General features: G+C 39.7%; 2 protein-coding genes across 3 annotated transcripts; one reads left to right on the top strand and one right to left on the bottom strand.

Annotated features, from left to right (window-relative positions):
* Positions 1 to 39: 39 nt before the first annotated feature.
* On the bottom strand, positions 40 to 10,493 carry LOC129377374 (transmembrane protein 87A-like). 2 transcript variants are annotated; one of them, XM_055057279.1, is made up of 20 exons: positions 10,229 to 10,493; positions 8,896 to 8,953; positions 8,567 to 8,664; positions 7,970 to 8,086; positions 7,840 to 7,887; positions 7,708 to 7,749; positions 6,816 to 6,942; positions 6,678 to 6,739; positions 6,376 to 6,559; positions 6,188 to 6,287; positions 6,007 to 6,100; positions 5,191 to 5,262; positions 4,943 to 5,051; positions 3,586 to 3,644; positions 3,383 to 3,486; positions 3,220 to 3,296; positions 2,799 to 2,860; positions 2,659 to 2,711; positions 2,479 to 2,509; positions 40 to 2,327 (listed from the first exon to the last, which is right to left on the bottom strand). In XM_055057279.1, the coding sequence occupies exons 1-20, from the start codon at positions 10,331 to 10,333 to the stop codon at positions 2,286 to 2,288; spliced, it is 1,644 nt and encodes a 547-aa protein (XP_054913254.1). In that variant the 5' UTR covers positions 10,334 to 10,493; the 3' UTR covers positions 40 to 2,285. The 2 variants fall into 2 exon arrangements, with proteins under 2 accessions (XP_054913254.1, XP_054913253.1); XM_055057278.1 differs by having other exon boundaries at positions 2,799 to 2,863; positions 10,229 to 10,492.
* Positions 10,494 to 10,977: 484 nt separating this feature from the next.
* On the top strand, positions 10,978 to 23,037 carry ganc (glucosidase, alpha; neutral C). The gene is made up of 25 exons (XM_055057372.1): positions 10,978 to 11,139; positions 11,383 to 11,445; positions 11,546 to 11,648; positions 12,525 to 12,652; positions 12,751 to 12,927; positions 13,039 to 13,042; positions 13,135 to 13,201; positions 13,901 to 13,997; positions 14,083 to 14,266; positions 15,136 to 15,280; positions 15,372 to 15,607; positions 15,683 to 15,809; positions 15,912 to 15,991; positions 16,949 to 17,092; positions 17,189 to 17,285; positions 17,385 to 17,486; positions 18,189 to 18,363; positions 18,540 to 18,608; positions 19,155 to 19,219; positions 19,306 to 19,382; positions 19,448 to 19,522; positions 19,662 to 19,775; positions 20,526 to 20,638; positions 20,712 to 20,815; positions 22,127 to 23,037. Exons 1-25 carry the CDS (start codon positions 11,111 to 11,113, stop codon positions 22,234 to 22,236), a joined length of 2,685 nt encoding a protein of 894 aa, XP_054913347.1. The 5' UTR covers positions 10,978 to 11,110; the 3' UTR covers positions 22,237 to 23,037.
* The last annotated feature ends 32 nt before the right edge of the window (positions 23,038 to 23,069 follow it).

Below are 23,069 nucleotides of genomic sequence, written 5' to 3'. Positions count from 1 at the left end.
CCGTTCATTAAGTGCAAAAAACAAAACAACACAAACTCATATTTTCATAGACGTTTAATACAAAGTTTCTCTGCAGAACATATGCAAAAAAGCTTCACAACAGATCCAAGTCCTTAAAGACTGTCAAATATTTCCAAACTAAAATATTCTTGACTCTTTATAAAACCAGAACGCAAGGATTCCAGAATATCTACACATATTGTCATAAACTGAGGAAGAACTAAAACTATATTTGCAGTGTGACTGGTAAAGCCTTGCACGATTATAACAGTAACTAACTATTCACTAATTTTCTGATTTTTTTTCTTTAAATGAATGCCTGAATTGGAGTGAGGTGCTAAAGTAAGCATCTATCCAATTACTGAAATTAGCCTCTAACATACATGCTGTAAATCGTGTGTCATAAACATAGGCCCACACCACATCGATATGAGGGGTGAGATTCTCTGGCTGCCATCCTGAACGCAACAATTTTTAATGTCAAAAGCAACACAATTTGGCCTTTCATAGACTATCCATCCATAACTTTACAAGTGAGTAATAAAGGAAATATTAAAAAAATAAAATAAAATGCAGCTCCTTGAGATAATCTGGGTAAAAATAATCTGGATAAAAATAATCTGAGAAAATGTACTGTTTAAATACACTGGCAGGAAAAAGTCTCTGTACCCCTCAAACATAGATGACAGATGATAGATTTCCGAAAGTCTGGCATGCATTTGTGGTCAGCCCCATTTACTCATACATCCCTACATAAAATCCAATCTCATGCAAAATCACCTGTGCAGTAAATATAATTAATCTCAATATAATTCCAGTTGTCCAGTGAAGGCCTCAGGGATTAAAATACACAAATGAGCAAACAGAATGATGACAACTGAGAGCACAGCAGACAGAATGTGTCGGCAGGGTGACGATTAGTCATGACCTCCGCAAACATGATCTTTAAGGCAAGAAGGAAGCCAGCGTTGAAAGGAAGTCATAAGAGCTTCTGCTTACAGTTTGCCGTAAATCTGTGCAAGGAAGAGAGGAAACACGTGGAACAAGGTGATCTGGTAAGAAGAGACCAAAACTGAACTTTTGACCTTTTTGCAAAATGTTTTTAAATCAGGCGTGTCCAATGTGTGGGCCAGGGGCCATTTGCTGCCCTTGATAACAATTTTCTGCAGCCCCTGACAACAAGTCAAGAGTGGTAAAAGCAATTGGTGACCCCAGAAATTTGGAAAATGTCAGTTTTTTAAAAAAACGCAATAGTTTGAAGCCCCTTTTCATATTTATGATCTTTAAACATTTACAGATTTTTTTCATTTCGAAATGTTATTGTTGAGCAAGAAAACTAAAAACAACAGCACCAAAGGAAATCATTTTGAAGTTAATGGATTTTGTGGCCCACTTAAAGCTTCCATTTGCCAGTTTTGGCTCTAAGGACATAAAGTTTGAACACCACAGGTTTAAATCAAAGCATGTCTTGGAATGGCTCAATCAAAGTCTAGACCCAACCTCAAATGAAAATCTGTAGAAGACTGGAGCGTTTAGGCTGTCCAACCCACCTGACGGAGTTGGAGTTCAGTTATTTACCTGTAAGAGACGCACCAGAAAAGACCTGCAGCTTTAGTTGCAGCTAAAGTCACACAGCACTGGCTCAGTGGGGTTGAAAACAACCTCATGCCATATTTTTCCACATATAAAAAATAACATTTTAATCCTTTTTTTAGTTATGCACCATCTTTTTTGATATACCAATCTAATATTTTCCCCATTATCATGTGATCAATTATGAAACACATTCTGAAAACAATTTCAAATAAGAGTCGGCACGTTCTGTTTAAGTGTCAGAACTCTGTGCCGACTTCAACAACAATACCCTGCTGTTTTCAGCACTATATGACATTTTCATGCTTCAGCATGTTCCAGTCGATCTAACGCCATTAGTAAGACGTCGTTGGATGGAAGATTTTTACCATCAGTCATATCCGCCTTAGTTGCACATGGTACCAATTCAAATATCACGGGAATAGGTTTCAGAATCTTATTTAACGTGGAAATGATGTGCTCTTGAGCTTACCCGACAGTGAAGACACAGAGGTGAAACAAACAGAAATGCTCTGCTATACATCGTCTCCTTGTTCTAACACACTATTTACACTTCTGAGCTGAACACAACTTGTGCAAAAAAGAAAACAATAAATAAATAAATCAAATATAATTTTCTTCCATGTTCTTTTTGGTGATGACATTTCTATCATTTCATTCATTGCTGCTTCTTTTTCTTCTTGCTTTTTCCTCTACTCCATTTTCGATCGCTCCATCTTAGTTTTGAGGATCTCCTACAAGAAAAGCACAGAGATTTATGCGCAAGAGTCAGCGTGACAGCGAGATAAAGGGCAAATTAAAGGTCAACGGCTGGAGGTCTTTAAATAGTGCAAACTGTGACAAGAATCATGGGATTGGCACGAGGGGGAAAGAAGAAGACTTTACCTCTTCCTCATCCAGCATAACAGGGAGAGCTCTGAATGAAGGGGAAAGAAGACGAGAGCGTTAGCATGTTGCTGACTATATTTCTGGACTGCTTGAATGCCCATACACTGTGGAATTCAGGCCAAAATGAAAATCCAAAATGATTTGAGGTGACCAAAATGACTGCAGTGACAGACTTACACATCAGCAACGGAGGTAGGAATGTTTTCTTCTACCCATTTCAGGTCCTCATCCTGACAACAAAAATGCAACATTTGACATAATTTAAAGCTTGAAGAGCATGACTGAAGACATAAAAATGACAGAACAACAGAGTCTACCTCTTTATTCAGAAGTTTCTGGGAGCCGTTGGCGTCAGGTTTCGAGCCTCGCATCTTCATTCCTTCTGGACGTAAAAATAAGGAAAGCTGAGATAACACACACACACAGATGATGACCGCCATTGGTTTTAGCCGTCAGGTTGTCATCACAACGCGCTAAATCTGAGATGTACACGTGATATATATATGTATATAAAAGAAAAAGGGACGCAGTGCTTTGCTGCTGATATTCAACACCACGACAACTACAAAATAAGGTCAAAGGGCATCACATTTCAAGTAGGTCATAGATGCTAACTTGACTTTGACAATCTGAACATGTAGATGTGCTGCAGAATTCAGTGTGTTCGATTCTTTTTTTAAAATGGCAGGTGTTTAAATTAGTGATAAAACTGTTGATAAAAACATAAGTACTTCTTACCAAAAGCTTCGTTAATCATAGGCTCCTTGGCTTCATCTTCTTCATCGTCTTCGTCAATAAGAGGGGAATGAGAGAACCTGGGGGCAAAAACCCAACCCAGGCTAAATTCAGTCATCAGCTCAGTAATTACAATTCATTGTCGCTTTTCCGAAGTCTCTCTAACCTCTGGCTGTTAACGGATGGTCGCAGCAGCACCATGATGACCAGCAGCATAGTGGAAAACAGGAGGCGCCAGAACGCATCGTCTACCCACAAGTCCCGCCAGCCCTACGAGGGAGAGAGTCGACACAGAACGCAACGGAAAGTAGGTTCGCGTTCTCCTCTCCACAAACTAAACAGAATTTATCAGAGAAAACAGAAACCGACCCTCTGACAGTCGACCAGCCGGAACACCTTGGTGGTCCAGATGATGAATATAATGGAAACTGTGGACACAGTTTGAAGCATGAGCTTTTCATTTCTTCATTTATTCACTGTTTTAGCCTGTGTAACTTTCTTTTTATTACCATCCACTCCAGGATGGTAATAAAAAGAAAATGTAAAAAAATGGTGATTGATGGACATAATGGCAGAGGCATGATCTGGTCTGACCTGTTGCTGTTTTACGATGCGCCGAAACCTAAAGCCCAGCTCACATCAGAGCCCATTATGGTGAAGGGTTTACACTCATAGAGTTGGATTATAATGCATGAAATATGGCTTGAATTAGAATTACAGGATTAAAGAGTTCAAAATGGCTGGTGAGGTTAAGATCCTTCCACAGCATTTCTGAGCTTTCTAACTGAATTATGGGACTTTCTGAGCCTGACCAACCTACATTCCCACCTCCACCTCATTACTTCCCTCTGCTGTGCCTTAAATAACCACATATCTACAGCGCCGGCGTAACGGCAGCCTGCCTACAGAACAGCAATGGATCTATCTACAACTCTCTGTCTAGATCTAGGTGTCCAGATATATAGCTCAAGATCAATCTATCTACATTTACCCTGACCTAGCTATCTAAATAAAGTTATAGAGTTAGTCCTATCAGTCTGGCTTTATCTGTATTGATTCAGCTAGCAAGCTAGAAAGATAGTTAGAGGGATTCACAGCAAGCTAAGTAGCTAGCCAGGTAGTTTGCTAGCAAGACAGCAAAAAGTCCATAAAAATCTACTATTTTTCTAAATTCAGTTTTTTTTATACCAGAACTGGGAAATTGTAAAAAAAAAAAAAGGCTTGTTTTCATACTTTTTAAGGACGTGTAGAGAAACCTGACTTTTTATGGTAACTGCTTTCCTTACAATTCCTGTTCGTATGTCAGAAGATGTAACTTCCTGGAGTTTGTGAAAGAAGCTTGGCGTACCTTTTCAAAAGAATAACTGACAGTAAGAAAATAATAATCATCATCTAATTAAGCTAATTATAATTTGTGTTGTGGGCATAAACAGACGGCCTAGATTTGGAAGGGAGGGATTTTATTGTGATGATGAATCTTTGCTGATCAGTCATTGTCATACGTTAAGCCACTGGATTGTGAGGGTCTTTCACAATATAAAACAAAATAAATAAATACAAAATGTCACACTATCAGCTTAAGAGCACCAATTCCACTCATACAGATACACAAACAGAAACCAAAGATGAATTGTTTTGCGATTAACTCATGGATGTGTTCTATGAACTTGAGTACAAAGCTAGCTTTTGAGTTTAGCTCCCTTGTTCTAGCCCGGCTTCAACTCACCGACAACGAAGAAGATGAGCGTGTTGGTAAAGTGCTGATACAAAGACAGCTTGACTACATTTCTGCGGAGCTTCAGGAGGCGAGTGGTTTGTGACAAGCTGATGAAAATGTAGATGCTGATTAAGGAGAACCTTCTGAGTATACATGGAAAAACAATACTTATACAGGGAACGAAATACCACTGGGAGTTCCTGTTTGGACTTGAGCAAGCTCACTTCAGTGAAACAAACAAAAATAAGAAAGGATATCCACCACATGACACACGAGTCGATGAGAGAGAGGCTGAGATTAGCCACGAGGGCGACGGTCCCGTAGAAACCCTGGAGGAACGAGACGACAGTAAAGATGATCAACCAGATCAACGGAGCGCTTGTCTGAACAGATACTGAAGACGCTAGCTTACAGGTCAGTCATAGCAAAAGTATTCATGTGCAGTCATCATTTTTTACATTTTCAAACACTCCACCCACAACGCTTAATGTATTTTAAATGGATTTTATTTGACAAAGTAGTGCATAAATAAAAATTGGAAGGAAAGTTTCACAAATAACAATTTTAAAGGGGGTTTGCGTTTATATTGCTATTCATTTCTTTCATCCTCAGATGAAGATTAATCATTAATATTCTTTTAATTTTCTTTAATTAAAAGGAACTGTGAAAAGTCAATTAATTGAATTCCTTTCTTAGACAGGAACCCAGTTTCTCCATTATTATTATTATTATCGTCACAGTTCTGATTACAGAACTGTGTTTTAATTTAAGAAAACAAATGTAGAATTTAAGAAAACAAATGTAAAAATGTCAAAATTGGCCAAACGACCACATTATGTCTGTCAGAAATGATCCAGACTGTCCTGTTGTTTACTTTAAAAATCCTCATTATACTTCCTCACTGCAGTTTTGTCATATTGAACAGGTTACACTGCCACCTAGAGGTGGAGACCTAAAATTTATATATACATTTTATTTTTCGCACTCTGTGGTTGTAAAGTTCTAGGGATATGAATACTGTCACGAAGAACTGCTTGTTTAAAAATGTCTGACATAGAAAGTTTGTTACTTACGCCTGTCACTCTGAGCACTCCGTCCACAGAGGAGAAGAGGAGGTAGAGGAGTCCAACGGCCACCAGTCGGTGCACCGTGGTACCCAGCCGTGGTCTGCACCGCGGGGAGAAATGGGGATAGTTAAGCCGCAGTTCAAGCGCCGGACTCTTAGATTTTTATCTTTTGCAGCAGCTGACGCACCTGACTATGCCGTAACCAAGACTGACTATGAGAACCAGGATTCGAGCCAGGGATCTTTTGAGCGCAGAGAGCAGCTCGGCGAAAATCACAGCTCCCAGGACTGTGAAAACAGAAACCAAAATGCAACGAGATGGACTCGGAAAAAACGGAAAAACAAATACGGCCAGACCCGAGCAAACATGTCCGACCGTAGTCTCCTTTGTAACGGATGCTCTGGTATTCGGAGTAGAAGACGGCTTTCTCCAGCATGCCGAGGATGATGACGGCGCCGATCCAGAACTGGATCCGCAGCAGATCCGTCCAGTAACAGGCGCACCAGAAGAGCCAGAGCGCCCCGAACAGAACGTACACGATGCACATCACCATGAAGAACTGGGAGAGAAACGCACGCAGCTTCACTTTGAGGCGATTCAAACAGCAACCGAATGATGTGCAGCTCTGATAAAGAAAAAAAAGGTCAGCGTATCATTCAGGAAATAAAGATGCGTACGATCATCAGAGGCCAGTCTGCTGGGGACGAGTAGTCATGTGGTCCTTTCATCTCCACTTTCACTGAGGAGTTAAAAGGGAATCTGTCACTGGTGATATTCAGAAGCTGAACTTTCTAAACAAATAGTTTGACGCTCACTTGTGAAAGCAAAGTTGAGCTGCTCTGCTAAGATGTCTTCAATCTCCAAGCCGCGGACCACCGGCTGCACCTTCACTATGAACAGGTAGGGCCCGTCCACCCACGCTTTGGCCACCGCGCCGATTTCCTGGAAAACATCACTTTGCCTCTTCAGTGAAAATGAGCCAAGAACTTTCCAGTCATATCCAGATTTGAGAATTTTGAAACACAAGGCGCCGATCCAGAGCCAGATTTTAATTTGAAAAAATTAAAAATAAAAAAAAGTTCACCTCATTAACAGATGCACCATTTTGCCGATATCAATATCCGATATTGTGCTGCTACTATATCGGTATAAGCATTCCAATATAGTATTTTTATATTTACTGATATATACATTTCCCTACACGTTCTGCACCATTTTAAGGTGACAACACCACCTACATCGCTTCCCATAATCCTGTGCTGTGTCACTATCATTGTCCCATTACTGAAACACAAACAGCAACAAAATGGAAATAGACATCAGTTTATTTCCAGTCCTATTTATCATAACAATAAAGATAAGATAAAAAAGTGACTAACATCGACCAATGCAGATATCGGTGCCAATATATTGTGCATCCCCAAGTTTTCAACTACCTAATTTTGGTTTTGCATGGTTGGGCATTTATCGTATCGTTTGTCATTTATCACATATTTTGAAAAATGTATTATTATGATAAGAATTGTGATTTATTGTTGTCTCAATAAATTTCAACTGGTGACGTTAAAAAAGAAAAAAAGGACTTTATTTTTATTTCCTCAACTATTTATTCCAGAAAAGTATCAATAAGTATCAGTAAATTTGAAAATAGGGTAAAACGCAGTTACTTTGTGCATTTTAGTTAAATGTAATAAAAGCATTCCTCACCGGTTTGTCAGGCCAAGTAAAGGTCTGATTTGATGGATCACTCTGAAAGACAAAGTTACAGTAAACAAAGCATACCAATGAAACCGTGTTAAACGAGGACAGACATTTCAGACGGTGTGGTCGATGACCCACCTTTGGACTGGACAGTGGCTGATAAGGGTTGAAGTCTGGGAAATACACCTGCAAAAGAAACTTTGCTTTTTCAAACGTGTTCAGGTCCTGTCGGTGTTACTGGAAGTGAACACGTTTTGTCATCTTTTACCTTCGGGGTGAAGAGGTAGGAGCAGTTCTCGAAGTACATGTAGCCCTGACTGTAGAAGCCGCTCCAGCCGTCTTTCAGCATGTGGTCCATGCCGAACATGTTCATCGCTTTGTTGTCCTTCAAAAAACAAAAACGAAAACAGAACTGGATTTCTTCTGCAGTTATGATTTACTACACAGGCTGACACTTTCAGAAAATATACTTTGATAGCATATATTTGCACATTTGCCTATTAACCGCATGACCAATTGAAATGAGCTCGATAGTTTCCATTCTGATGTTCAATATTTTTTGAAGGGAAATTTTGTTTGCGCATCATAATCCATTTCATTTACGGTCTTAGTTGTGTGGTTCTTATGTCAGCTTAATTTATTGTGTTTGGTTGTCGTGTTTTATTTTGGATTAGCGATGCACCAATGTAACGATTCGGGCTGACATGGAATTATTAGCATTGCTAATAAATGCTATTTGAACTAAGAAAAGCTGCAAATGACGACAAAACAGTTCCTGGGTTTGGTGGGAGGAGTGACGGCTATGAAGTCCAGCAGCTACGCTGAGTAGAAAGACCAAACACCAACAAACAGAAGCACAGCTCACTGGTGTGTTGAAGACCTCATTATAGCAAACGGACGAGCGCAGGTACCAGCTGATGTTAAAGGCCAGATATTTTTCGCATGACCCCACGTCATTCAGAACTGCACAGAGGAGAGTAAACAGGATTATCAGACACAATCGGGAGCAAAAGCTCACAGTTTTAAACAACTTTCACTCATTATGTTATCAAGAGGGATGCAGGGTGGGGTGAGTTCAGACAATGACCCTGAGCGCACTGTTTTATTTAGTGGAAAAATGCCCAGGCGCAAAGAAAAGTGGACAGAGAAAAGTCGAGCCTATGGAGAAACACATGTTGTGATGCGAGTACTTACACCTCATAAAGATGGTGGTGTTGGCGTACAGAGTCTTCCGAAACACAGCGTCCTGTGTCTGAAAGCACAACGCAGACAGCAATTGATGAGACTTTATCTGACGCAGCAACTCGTCTTTTCTGGTCCTTGGACCTCTATGAGGAAACAAGAGGCAGTCCGGCGCTCAGCCGCACGGCAGTGTCTGCTTTTGCCGATTATGGATTCCACCATAAATGCATCGTTTTCTAATGTCAATTGTGAAATTCAAGGTTTTTCTACAGAGGATAATTTGCAAATATACAGACACAACTTTCCAGGTGTTTATTAACGCATACTGTTCATTTTTGGATCGAAGGAAAGAAAGAAGAAATAAAGACAGAAATCAAGAAAGAAAAACAAGAAAGAAAGATGTGAGGAAGGATGAAAGGAACAAAGGAAAGAAAGGAGAGAAGGAGGATGAAATTGATTAAGGAAGAAATGGTGCATGGACTGGTGCAAGGATGGATGGAAGGAAGGAAGGAAGGAAATAAGCCTTTCCTTCCTTTGTTTATCAAAGGAAGTGAAAATAGATTATCTTCATAAAAATATTTTTCAGTGATAACGCTCAATTACATGTAATATTTGCAAATGCCCAAAACTGACACAAGGGTTGGGATTGTTGCTGTTGGAGCTACTTTTTCCACTGTTGTTTCCATGACAGCGCAACAAATATGAAAAAAATATTTGAAACTACTAATTAATACGGTTACTGTATGTTTTTTAAGAGCTGCAGCTGCCACATTTAATGTAACTGGAGTTGAGATGAAGTAGATTTGATGGTTCTGAAATTCTCCTTCGTGACTTTTATTATTATTATTTACATAAATACAACAAAATATCAATTTATTCCATGTAGTCCATCCCTGACATTATGGATAACTGGATCGATTTCTTGGTGAATGAGAAAAGATGAATGAACTGAAGGACAGACATGCAATTAAATCTTGGAGCTCAAGTTTATCTCTACATCTATTTATTTCGCCTATAGCACAACGTTTAGCATCCCTGAATTTAGGAATATCTTAACAGCAGTTATTATTACATCTTTTAAAAACATTTTCATTAAAAGCTGCCAGGCGAAAGCCTGCCTTCAGTTTGCTACAGACATTTCGGATCCTATCGAAGGAAAATGCAGGGTGTTTTAAAAAAAATGACAAGAACATCAGCAGCCATCATTAGCCCTGCTGACAGCAGCTGGACCGGAGGAGCGCTTTGCTAGTGGCTAGTTAGCTGCCTTAGCTACCAGCTGCTGAACATTTAGCACGAGCCTGGGCTGTCACCGTAGAAACGCTCGCGCCGAAGGTGAAACACTGACCGAGTTGATGTTCACGCTCCATACTGAGACCTCCGCCGCCCCGCCGAGGTGAAAGCCGACCGCCAAGACCGCCAAACACAAGCGACGGAACTGGACATCGAGCATCTTGCAGAAATGCACAGCAGGTGAGACGGACTCGCGTCAGCCTTCAGGTCCGGCTGGACGATTTTTGCCTGTCACTTACGGAACCGCCACAAGAGGGAGACAGAGGTCACGAAACAATTCGACGCTGGGTTTCGTTCATCTGTACCTTCCGTTTTGAAGCGCACTTGTTTGATTTGAATAATAACAAACACGAGATATTCAAAGTAAAATAATTTTTGAAACAAGTACGAAATTATTATTCTCTTAAGAACGTATTTCAGTTCACATATAATTATGTGTTTAAAAACGGGAAAAAAAAATTGAAACACGCAACCCTCGAATAATTTTTTTCTTCACAAAATAGAAGAACTTAAGAGTTAATGAAATTTAATAGACGATGTTATTTTATGTACTAATATTTGTATTAAATATATTTATTTTTCTTACTAAATAAAAAATCCTGGTGTTATTATTATTATTATTATTATTATTATTATTATTATTATTATTATTATTATTATTATTATTATGTGTTTTTACTTCCAAGCTTTCCACTCACAATATGGCGGAGTCGCCACGCATCCACTGATACGACGTAGGTTATCGTTTTATTTTGAAATTCCTCACGAACGCTTGACTTTCGTTGCGGATTTGACGCACTCACTTCCTTCCTCTGCACGCTCTGCCTTCAGCTGTCAATGGGAACACCTTAACTCATAAAAAAAACAGTCACTGAGTTTCACTGAAGGAGAAAGGACGACAGTGAACAGCCGCTGTTTCTGTCCGAGTTTGCTTGAAATGGCGGCAAAGAGCGAAGCTGTTATTAGGTATTTGCATGTTGCTTTGTGTTGTGTCTGTCCTGCAACTTGACCTTTGGTGTATTTTGATGAATAAAACTGAATGGAAAGAGTTTAGACTTGCACATTTAATGCTTCCTATCAGCTGAAAAGTATATGGATCTACTAATTCACTAGATTGCAGGTTTATTTACTTTTTTATTCACCAATTTTTAAAAAAATAGCTGAGTAATGAGTGCAATCTTTATATATATCTATATAACTGGGTTTCAGTGTTGTCCCGAATGATGAGGGGAAGGAGAAATTCAAAAAGAGTGAGAATGTTGCTTTTTACAGGTATGTTAAATGACATTGTAACGTCATAGAACATTTTTAAGTTATTTTTTTTTCGATTGAGAAAGATCCATGCACTATTAAATATCCGTCTACTTTTGAGGCGACAGATCCAGGGTCCGAACCCGAAATACCGACTTCTTTTGGATTCCCTTGTCCTCACGGAGAAGGGCGCACGTTTTGAGCTTTTGGAAGACCGCACAAAGGTTGGTTTACTGAAACTCAGCAGGAGAAAAATATCCATGTTTTTTCCACATTAAATAGGCTTTATTTTGGGAACAATGTACTCGATTTACAAAACAGAGCCAGGATTAGTCCAGTGATAAACCCTAAAAAGGGTGTCAACGTTAAAACTTTTACGTTTTCCATTAAAAATACAAACGCCGACGAGCCCCAGCACAGGTCAAAGGTCAAGTGGTTGTCCACAATTGCACCAAGATATTTGCAATGTTGTTCATGTCCTGTGCTGTTTATGTTCAATCGTTCTTTAGAAAACATAATCCTCTGGCTGAGGGAAGCCAATGTTTGTCTGATAAGGAAGTTATTTTTGTGCCTCATAAAAATTGATGGCACTTCCTAAATGAGACTAAAGGTTGCTTTTAAAATAACCCCAAGCTCGGCAAAAATACTGAGGGTCAACTTTATTAAAGTTTAAAATTTCTACGGTAGCGTGAAAAGATGTTGAGATGTTATTCGTTTGCATCGTTTCACATCAGGCATTAAGGCCGAACAGACAGAGAGCACAAAATTACTCTCCATGCCGAAGACATTTGAATTTCTCAAAGCAGGTTGTCACCGACTCTCGTCTGTTTCTCATCTTGTCTTGAATTTCTGTCTTTTTGTGAAAGAAATTCAAGAATGAAGAAAATCCTGGAAAGAAATTCTATAAATTTCTTGGTGGAAATTCTCAAAATTTCACTCATTCTTCATGTTGTCATGTAGATAATTTTATGTTGATGACATTTATACAGTTGTACCTCTTTAGTATAATTTCTCTCTGCCTCTTTGGTCTTTATCATAAGGTCTTTACCCTTCCACCCAAATAAACAATTTTCTTCATGAACTATTTTTTTCATCCACAGACCAGACTCCTTCTTTCTTTGACACCTTGCAAAAACGACACCGTAAGGATTGTAATCGATGAGATCTGGCCCATTAAACCCCGTTACAGAGTTCCAGATGTGTTGACTGGGGAACCTCCTGGTGAACAGTAGGAGCTACTGAACTTCCAATATCTCCTTGCTCCGATTATGTTCAGCATTCCTGCGCATGTGCATCAGTGGAAACTCACCGTTGTCTTATTTGCAGGTTGAGAGTGGAGAGCAAGACGAAGGACTCCGCCACCCTCTCCTGGTCTTCGGGACGATACCGGGTCCGAATGTGGCACTTTCCTTTCCGGCTGGAGGTTTTGTGTGATCAGGAAGTGATCGTCACCTTCAACTCCAAGGACAAACTGTGGTTTGAAAGCTTGCAGAATAAACCCAGGTGAAGTTGTAAGACAATCTTTTCATTCTGACAAAGATGGTGCTCCTATAATTACTTAAAATGTCTTTTTATTTTTTGTAATTTTTTTTCTCTGGCATCATCACTATGTAGTAAGGTGAGGAAATACGAAAACTCAAACTGCAAATTTAGGCTGCTCTTTATGAAAACTTCATTTGGCCTCTTGGTCGCTTTCTGCTTCTGTTTCAGCTGGAAGAGGACGAGAATTCACTGTGGAAGGAGACTTTCAGGAACTCTGAGGACATCAAAGCAAACGGTTTGCACCAGCTTTCGGTTTTATTTCATTCTTTCGTTTTTGTTCCCTTCAATCTTTTCACGGTTGTCACGTAGCAATCAGAAACTTTGATATAGTGACCAAAACAAAGCACTGTGTTGCAGGTACAGCTATAGGTTGATGTCCTCTACGCCACATGATGTTTATTTTGAGGTTATTAATGTGATTATTAATAATTAATCACTATTGTAATAATCTACCAAATTAGCTAATTTAAACACCTGCTCCACTGATCATCTGTCAGAAAGTTGTTTTTTGTTTTTAACTGAACCGATATTCCACAGCACATCTACATGTTAAGGTTGTCAGAGTCAAGCTAGCACAGCTGACCTGAAGTAAAGGGAGCACAAATGCACTCCCAACTTTAGGAGGATTTTTATTTTAAAAAAGTAAGACCATGTAAGGTTTTGCTTCTCCTTCAAAGTTACGTTCTACTTTGTGTTGCTCTGTCACATAAAATGCCCTCAAAGTAAATAAAAGTTGGCGACTAAAACTGAAAAAAATGTGAAAAACTTTAAGTCATTGACTGATTCTTGAGCTTGTATCCCTTTGGTAACCAACTGCTTGCTTCTGGGGTTTTACCTTTATTATGACAACAAATCCTGAATGTTGAACAGTACATCAATAAATGCTGATTTATTGATGTACTGTTTTTTTATTTTTTTTTATTTTCTGTTCCAGGTCCCAGCAGCCTCGGCGCAGACTTCTGCCTCCACGGGTTCCAGCACGTCTACGGTCTGCCGCAGCACGCCGACAGGCTGCAGCTCAGAGACACCAGGTGACCAGGGTTCACTTCAACCGTGTCATCACTTCAACCGTGTCATCACTTCAACCGTGACGTCAACAATGTTTTCCTACCGCAGCGATGGCGAACCTTATCGGTTGTACAACCTGGACGTGTTCGCCGCCGACTTGTACTGCCGGCTCGGTTTGTACGGATCCGTGCCGCTGATGGTGGCTCACAAACCAGACAGGACCGTTGGCGTGTTCTGGCTGAATGCGTCGGACACCTTCATAAACATCCAGTACTCCCCTTCCGACCCTCGGGTAAGCTTTTTTCAGTGAGATGAGAATGACTTTTTCTATAATTGCTTATTTTTCAAGGAGGACAGCGATATTATACAGCTTTCATGTTCAAGAGTATTTACAATTTTAACCCTGCTTTGTAGTGGCATACACATTTTGTCATGTCATTGCCCCACATGCAGAGTTTGGTAGTAACGAGTTACATTTACTTGAGTAACCTTTTGGAAAAACAGATAAAAACAGAGGAGCATTTTTCTCTATGATGTACGTTTGACTTGAGTCATTTTATTATTAATTATTGCTACTTTTACTTGAGTAAAACTTCTGGATTCTCAACCCACTGAGAGTAACTTCACTGGATGAAGAATAAATTTTAGACTTCTGGTAAAGTTTCATGTGTTTTATATGAAAAAATGTTTTTTTGCCTGATTTTGTTCGTTCTTTTTTGTTTGTTTGTTGTTTTTTTTTTCAAGTTGCTTTCATCTTGTCTTTAAAGTTCTAAAATTTCCACATAAGTTTTGGTCCATCTGATGATGTAATTTTTAAATATTGAATGAAGTTTTGGATAGAGACTCTTCTTGAGTAGCCTGTGAACCAAATACGTTTTTGCTCTTGCTTGAGCAATTTTGTGGATGGCTAGATTTTACTTAAAAGTATGTTGAAGTAGCTCTACTCTTAAGTACATTTTTTTTGGCGACTCTACCCACCTGTAACTTAATTTTGTGCTCATTTTAGTTGAGCATAACAACCTTTGGGAATGCCATCTGGTTAAAAGTTGAACATTTTCTCCAAAACAAAAAGGTGGTGAATGGTTTAATGAAACTTTTTGCAATGCACAGCAACTTTTTCATGCACAAAATGATTCCAGCGCCAAACTCTCCATCTCGCAGGATGGTAAAACACCTCCGGTGAAGAGGCGGCGGCCGGCGCCCCAGACCGACGTCCACTGGCTCTCGGAGAGCGGGGTGATTGACTGCATGGTTCTGCTCGGGCCCGCGCCCCGGCAGCTCTTCAAGCAGTACGCTCAGCTCACAGGTGCACAAGTGGTTGCAAATTTCTTGGAACATTTGCCGTTTCTAAGAAAAAGAAGTAAAGAAAAATCACTTTTTGTTATCTGGCCATTAAGGATACCAAGCCATGCCGCCGCTCTTTTCCCTCGGTTACCACCAGTGCCGCTGGAACTACAACGACGAGGCCGACGTGAAGGCCGTGGACGCCGGCTTCGATCGCCACAAGATCCCGTACGACGTCATCTGGCTGGACATCGAGCACACGGACGGGAAGCGCTACTTCACCTGGGACCCTGCTCTGTTTCCCAAACCGGCGGCTCTGCAGCAACATCTGGAGAAGAAGAAGCGGAAGGTCGCTTGCCAAAATTCGCACAATTTACTGAATTTTCATTTTGTTTTGAACCCTTTTTGTGTGTTTTAATTTCAGATGGTGGTGATAAGTGATCCGCATATTAAGGTCGACCCTGATTGGCCGCTCTACCGTGAGGCCAGAGATGAAGGGCATTTTGTTAAGGACAGAGAGGGGCAGATCTTTCGGGGCACATGCTGGCCAGGTGATGCCTGACCAAAAACGGCACCAACCTCTGAACACTTTGACGAAAGGATTTTTCTGTGCTTTTTCTTCTAACTGGAGATTGTCTTTAACTTTCTGACAGGCGAGTCGTCGTATCTTGACTTCAGTTGTCCTGAAACCCGAGCGTGGTACTCCAGGTGCTACAGCTTTGATAAATACAAGGTGATGATCAAGAGAGAAAGTTTGGCTTACGAGAAGGAGAAATACATAAGACTGGCCCTTTAATGATCAGTGTGTTTAACACCTGCTCAATGATTGTTTTTTTTAAAGGTACTTGTAATCTGACAAACAAAACTCACCTGAATATGTATTCTGATTTTTTGAATATGACTATTGGCATTGCTGATCCCCCACAGCATTATGAGTTCTATACACGCCAGAAAATCCAAAAAATACATGTATTTTTAATTCAAAATGCATGATTGGGTTTCTCAGCAGGTCGATTCAAATATCAGGGCTAATCCATACAGAAATGGGTTCAGAAACTTCGCACAAGCCATGTTTAATCTGCTTTAATCAAACTCTGGTTTGTTTGTCTTGAAAGTCTAGTTTGTTTTTGGAGGTGTGAACACGCAATCAAACTCTGGTCAAGTGAACTCTGGTCTGGCCTAAAGACCCTGGTCTCGGTTTGGTTGAAGTGAACACTGGCGCGGTTCGAATGCAAGCGGACCAGACACTGCTCCAAAAGCAGAAAGTGGACAACAGCACAGGGCATTCTGGGTCAGAAGAGTCAAAATAAATGTGCAAGTTTAGCACTGCAGGGAGAAATGGCTGGTCTTTCACCGGAGACAAAAAAATGAAAATCCTACAACCGCTAAAATCTGTCGCTACACCTTTGTCGTTTACATTTTGTGAAGAGGGAAGTTGCGCTGATTTTCTTAAGTTTTTGTGCCTTTTCGTTCAGTGGTTCTTGGCGCAACAGCACCACAGGCGAGGAGGTGAATTGGTTTGAATCGTTTGACACAGTGCAGTGAGAAAGCGAACCGCACCGACAGAAAATGTAAAATATTATTGGAGAAGATTTAATGCTATCAATAGGCAAAGCATTACAACCAAGAAGCAAAAACAATAACGCTCACTGACTCGATCACATATTGTGATCCTGTACGTGTCATGAAGGGATCGACGGCGTCGCTGTTTGTGTGGAACGACATGAACGAGCCGTCCGTCTTCAACGGGCCAGAACAGACGATGCCCAAGGACGCGGTGCACCGCGGAGGCTGGGAGCATCGGGAGCTGCACAACCTGTACGGTTTCTACCAGGTCCGAGGCTCTTCTCTTCTCTTCTCTCCTCAGCTACATTCCCATTCACTAGCATTTACTTTTTAAGCTGTATCGTATCATTGTGCGCTCTTGCAGCACATGGCCACGGCGGACGGTCTGATGTCCCGCTCCGGAGGCTCGGAGAGGCCGTTTGTTCTCACACGCTCCTTCTTTGCTGGGTCACAGAGGCTGGGTGAGGGACTCAAACTGGATCCCTTTTTTAGAGTTTGTGTCTGAAGTGATCGGGCGAGCCCCCCCAAGCAGACTTTTTTTGCTTTCATGTCGGATGCAGGCGCGATATGGACGGGCGACAACGTTGCCACCTGGGAGTATCTGAAGATTTCACTGCCAATGGTTTTGACCCTGAACCTGACAGGCATTGCATTTTGTGGAGGTAAGCCGCCTGGGTTATACTGCTTAAATTGTGAATGTTGATGTAAGAAGAAAAAAACAAAAACAAGAGTTTTTGACAAATCTGAGCTCATTTTTGCAGCCGCTCTGTTACTTCAAAGAAACCTCATCACTTTTCTTCTAGGGGTGGGCATTTATCGTATGGCTTATGATATATAGTGATACATTTCTTAGCGTGATAAAAATTTTGATTTATCAATGTCGCGATAAATTTTAAATAATGATCTTTTAAAACCTTCCTAATCCTGTTCATGTTATCCAGATTGAAAAACTATAATTTTTTAAAAGCACTAAAACCACAAGACAAATAAAACAGGTTTTCTTTGCTGCTCAGCAATAAACAAAGCATAGAATAAATTTAATTAAACAAATAAAGAAGTCAGTTTTTTGCATGATAAAGGCTTAGAGTTAAATAATTCTTTTGGTCCAGGATAAAAATAACTAAATATTATTGCTTATTCTCAGCAATAACAACAATAATTGACTCACTTTTTCTTTAAAAATGTTTGCTATACTAAGCCAGGTTCAATGAATGAATTAACAGTAGATTTGACTTCTCTAAAATCAGTGTTTAAGTAGAAGTCAGTTGATAAATACACTTAATATCTCCCATTGGAGGAAGATTTTAATAATTTCACTCTAATGATTAAAGTTTCTTGTTATTTGTGTTTTTTGTGGGTTCCAGCTGATGTCGGTGGGTTTGTTAAAGATCCAGATCCAGAGTTGTTGGTGCGCTGGTACCAGGCGGGAGCTCTGCTGCCATTCTTCCGCGGCCACTCCGCAAACGACACAAAGCGGCGGGAGCCTTGGCTTTTTGGGGAAGAGGTCACCACGGCGATACGCACCGCCATCCAACAACGGTATGTACAATAAAGAAAAAAATTCATGCTTAAAATGCCACAATTTTCAAGTCTTGTTTGGATTTTTTTTTTTTTACTTAAATGTTATTTTTTAATATTCTTCAAAGGATTTGGCAAAATATAATCTAAAATTAGTGGAAAGTGTATTAACTGCATTGTTACTCCTGTGCTTCCAGGTACTGCTTGTTGCCATTCTGGTATACTCTCTTCCACTTCGCTCACACCTCTGGTCTGCCTCCAGTCAGGTTAGTGCTGCTGCCCTCTGCTGGTCACCGACAGAACTACAGCTAAAAACGAGCTGTGTTGGGTCTGCGTTCTGTAACCTGCAGCTCAAGAGCCAGTAGTGACTCTAGGGACCCTCCACAATGGCTCTTTATAACTTTGACTAAAAATTATATAATAATATGATAAAACAAGATGGATTTAGCATTTTATTTATTTTTTTTCAAGGAATAACTGTATTGAATCTCCACTTTTTAAATGTATTTTTGTCACTCAGTTCAAAACTTTGTGCTTTTGTATATTTTTCTTTTTGCACAAATATTAAGTATGCATTCTCTCTTTACAATTTTTATGTGTTTCCCTTAATTCAACCCCCCCAGAAAGTAAAGAAGAAAAAAAAGCTATTTATCAGCAATGGCAACTTGTCTTTTGTCAAATTTCTGTCTCTAAACATGTCTTATTTATCTGAACTGAGTGCAACTATGGCTCTTTGGCACGAATAATAAATCTAATCTTGGTAAAAGTAATCCGGTCTGCACAAAAAACTTAAACCATTCATTCTCTAACAGACCTCTTTGGGTGGATTTCCCAAAAGAGGAGAACACGTTCACCGAGGACAACCAGTACATGATTGGTGATGAACACTTCTTTGACTCACTTCTCCATATTGACATACTACACATTTGTTTTTCTGAAGTTTGTTGTTTTTGTCTCACTTAGGGGGAGCCCTGCTCGCCTGTCCTGTGACGGAACAAGGCGCTCAAACAGTCAAAGTCTTACTTCCTGGCTCCGACGAGGTGAAGCTGTTTATAACTGAAACCGTTTATGAATATGGGACACTAAAGATTTCTTTCTGTCGTAGATTTGGTACGACATCAGCTCTGCAAAGGCATACAAAGGAGGAAAGAGTTTGAGTCTTCCTGTCAACCTGGACACAGTAAGCGTTTACTGTGGTTTACATGGCGCACACCGTTTTCTCACCGTTGTCGAATTTGGGGAGCAGAATGTGCTAGAAGGCCCGAAAGATCAAATCTTGCTCCAAATAATGTGTTTACGGATAGGTTTACTTTTGACAGGTTCCAGTGTTTCAGCGGGGCGGCTCGGTGGTCTGCAGGTCAACGGGAAGCGGCACGTGTACGGCCGACTACCAGAAGCTGCCTCTAGATGTCACTGTGGCCCTAAACTCCCAGGTAGCAACTGGAACTCAAACTTGATGTAACAGTAGCAGCTCAGACCAAACAGATTTAAAATGACTATTTCCCAAAAACATCAAAAAATTAGTAAACATGCAGTAAATACTAGTATTTAGTGTACAACAAAATTTTAATACTACTCTATTCTACTTCATGATATCAAATTTACTTTAGTACATTTTCACGTATTTGACTCAAGAGACCTCTAAAAAATATGGATAGTGAAACTCTACAAGTTCTTGCTCAAAAATTCTTGAATGTCAGAATTAAAAAAAAAAAAACTTTAAGAAACATCGGGGTGAAAAAGCAATTAATTTTTGAGAGACCCCATAATTTAATATCCGCAAATTAAAACTGCGGATATTTTCTGCACCTAAATGGAAATACATTTAGTGTTCATGACTACATGTAGCATACAACACCATCTACAACAACTCTTTAAAATCTTTGACCTAATATGCACATTTAATTTCCTTTTGGGATCAATAAAGTATATTTGAATTGAATTGAATTAGCTTTTGCACATGTAGTTACAATGAGGCTCTTCTGATCTGCGTGTTTTTCAGAACACAACCAAATTTTGTGATCAATACTTACAAGATTTGGTGTCAGAGCACATTTGTTACATTTCAAAATCGTCCTCCATAGACAGACAAGATGTGTTTTCAGCTGCATCTTAGAGCGTTTGTTAGTATTCTTGTGTTTCAACATGGACCATTTCTACCTGCATTGCTCCTAAATGTTCAGGCCAGCGCAGACGGAGAATTGTACCTCGACGACGGCCACTCCTTCCAGTACCGTGACAATAAGGCCTTCTGCCTGCGGCGGTTCAGCATGGCGTCGGGCCGTCTGCTCTGTCGGTGAGTCACGCTCCTGAAAACGTAAAAAGTCTTGGACTGGTTTGACGTTTGCTGTTGCGGTTGCTTCTCCCAGTTCGGCCAGTAAAGAGGGGAGGTTTGGCTGCGACGCCATTGTTCAGGCTGTTTCCATCATGGGAGTGAAGAGCAAGCCAACCACAGTGAATGTCCACGTCCCAGGTGAGGACGTCCCCGAAATGAGCACATTTACCTCGTACCAAAAGAAATTTGAGTGTCTCGAGGGAAGAACTTTTAATTTTACAGCACATCTGATCTTAATACATGATAAAACCAGCTGGGATCTGGGATCAATTAAAGAACGATGTCAAAACAAAATAAGGTTCTTTTGTTTTGAACGTCGTTAAATTTAATGATGGCTGTTTCGGCTGCTTTCTGTGCAACTCTTCTCCAGCAGAGGAGGCCATACAGCAAAAACACAGAATCTTACCAAGTATTTCTGGTTTAGTTTCTTGTCCAAATATCTTAGTTTTGTCTTCAGTTCACTAACTTACAAGTAACTTTTCTGCAAGATATAGGAGCTTGTTTTAAGTAAATAAATCTTTAAAACTCATGAAAAAGTACTGGATATAAGTGAAATAACCTGCCATTGGAAAAAGACATTTTTTCCATTTTATAACTTAAAATGTCTTGTTTCATGGGCAGATTATTTCACTTATCACTTTTAATCAATATTAATGAAATATTGACTAGTTTTTTCTTATTCATCTTGGAAGGGTTCTAAAATATTTGCACTAGAAACTCGACAAAAAACATTTTGTCTTTCTCTGAGACTCAAAAAAATTTGAATTTTGAAACTCTATTTGTCACATTCTTGCAAAATTGATCAGCTCTAAATCAGTGATCAAGAGTGAAATATTTTTGATGGAAGCCTCCCAGGCAGACCAACTGGAGTCATGCTGAAGTAAAAATAAATAAATAACTTGCTTACTTTGTGTATCTGCAGTAGCCTTACACCACCAGAGGGGGCTCTGATCCTTCCCATGCCTGCCGTTAATTGAGTTTTTATTACAAATGCCACAAAAAAAAACACATATTTAGCAATTGTGGTGTTTCAATTAAGAAATGCAATGAAATTCACATGTGGATAAGTTTGTTCACGCGATAAGTGATCCTCCTACCACATCCTGTCGTCTTCTTTGTGGTTTCCACCAGTAGTAACATCTGGTTGTCAATCACGTGACTCATGTGATTTAAAAAAAAAATGCTTCCCTGCCAGTTTTGCAAAAAACACTAATTTCAATACAGTTTAAAAAAACCCTCCTCATTATAGCGCAAAAAAATGTTTAGTGAAAAGGGGGAACTTTTTTGAAATTGCCGCATTTCCATTAACCAAATACATTTTCGTAATTCCAGTTAGCGCAATCACATGGTCAATGGAAACACAGCTATTGTTAAGTCAATTTTGTAAGCTTGCCTTAAAAGTTGCTTTAATTCAAAGGTAAGCAAGCCTCATTCTGATTTTCTCACCAGGTGCTAAAGTCGTCTCTGCTTCCTTTGAGTTCCTGGAAGCCTGCTGCAAGCTCAAACTGAACAACCTGAACGTCAGAGCGACGATGGACTGGGACATCCAGATCGACTGATCCTGGAGAAATCCCTGACTGCTTTTCCTTTGGCACTGATTGGGTATTCCCGTAATGGGAATAGTCAGGAATACGAGGGTTGCTAATTTGGTAGGTTGAATGGGGCAATATTTGACTCAATGAATGTGACTGCTTGGACTGATGAACAGTTTTGTTGCTAATGGAGCTGCAGACAAATATCAACATTACTGTAATCATTTGAAGTTTCAAAGTCTGAAACTTTGAACTTTCAGATCAAAGTTTTTTTCCTTAAACTGCTGATTATATTTAATCAAATATTATTTTCGAAGTTCAGAAGCTAAATCTACTCTCTCCTGCAAAAATCCTCATCCTAACTAGAATGTTATCTTGTTTAAAATGTCAAACTTGACTAACATGTAAAGGGAGTTTTGTGGTGAAATATGAACACAAAGTAGCACATAATGTGAAAATGAAGGTAAATGATAAGTCGTTTTGAATCATGGTTCAGTCAAAGTCCTGATAGAGCTTATTGAGAATCAGTTGCAAAGTGATGAAAAAGAGCAAAGAAGAAAATAGGCAGCTAATATTGAACATCACAATATTTACTAACAAGATTTTCTGATATTTTTAGAATGACTCTAATAAAAAGATAAAGAAAAACATACTTGTAGGAGTCACAAAAAGAGGTAAGATCAGTCCAGATTAATTGTTAACATAATGGCAGGAAAGCAGCATAATTTAAGGCATCATCTGTTGAAAATTGTTGGGGGGTTTTTGTATTGCAATGTCACTTTGTCCTTTCCATTTTAAGAATTAAAAGAAGAAGAATTAAAACTTTAAGATGGTAATTAAAATGTTTTTTCTGATCATTT

This window comes from Poeciliopsis prolifica, unplaced genomic scaffold (assembly GCF_027474105.1).
Source record: "Poeciliopsis prolifica strain line A6 unplaced genomic scaffold, Auburn_PproV2 SCAFFOLD047, whole genome shotgun sequence".
In the NCBI taxonomy this organism is placed as follows: domain Eukaryota; kingdom Metazoa; phylum Chordata; class Actinopteri; order Cyprinodontiformes; family Poeciliidae; genus Poeciliopsis; species Poeciliopsis prolifica.
The sequence above is the reverse complement of the archived record's forward strand: the minus strand, read 5'-3'. Positions and strand labels throughout refer to the sequence as shown.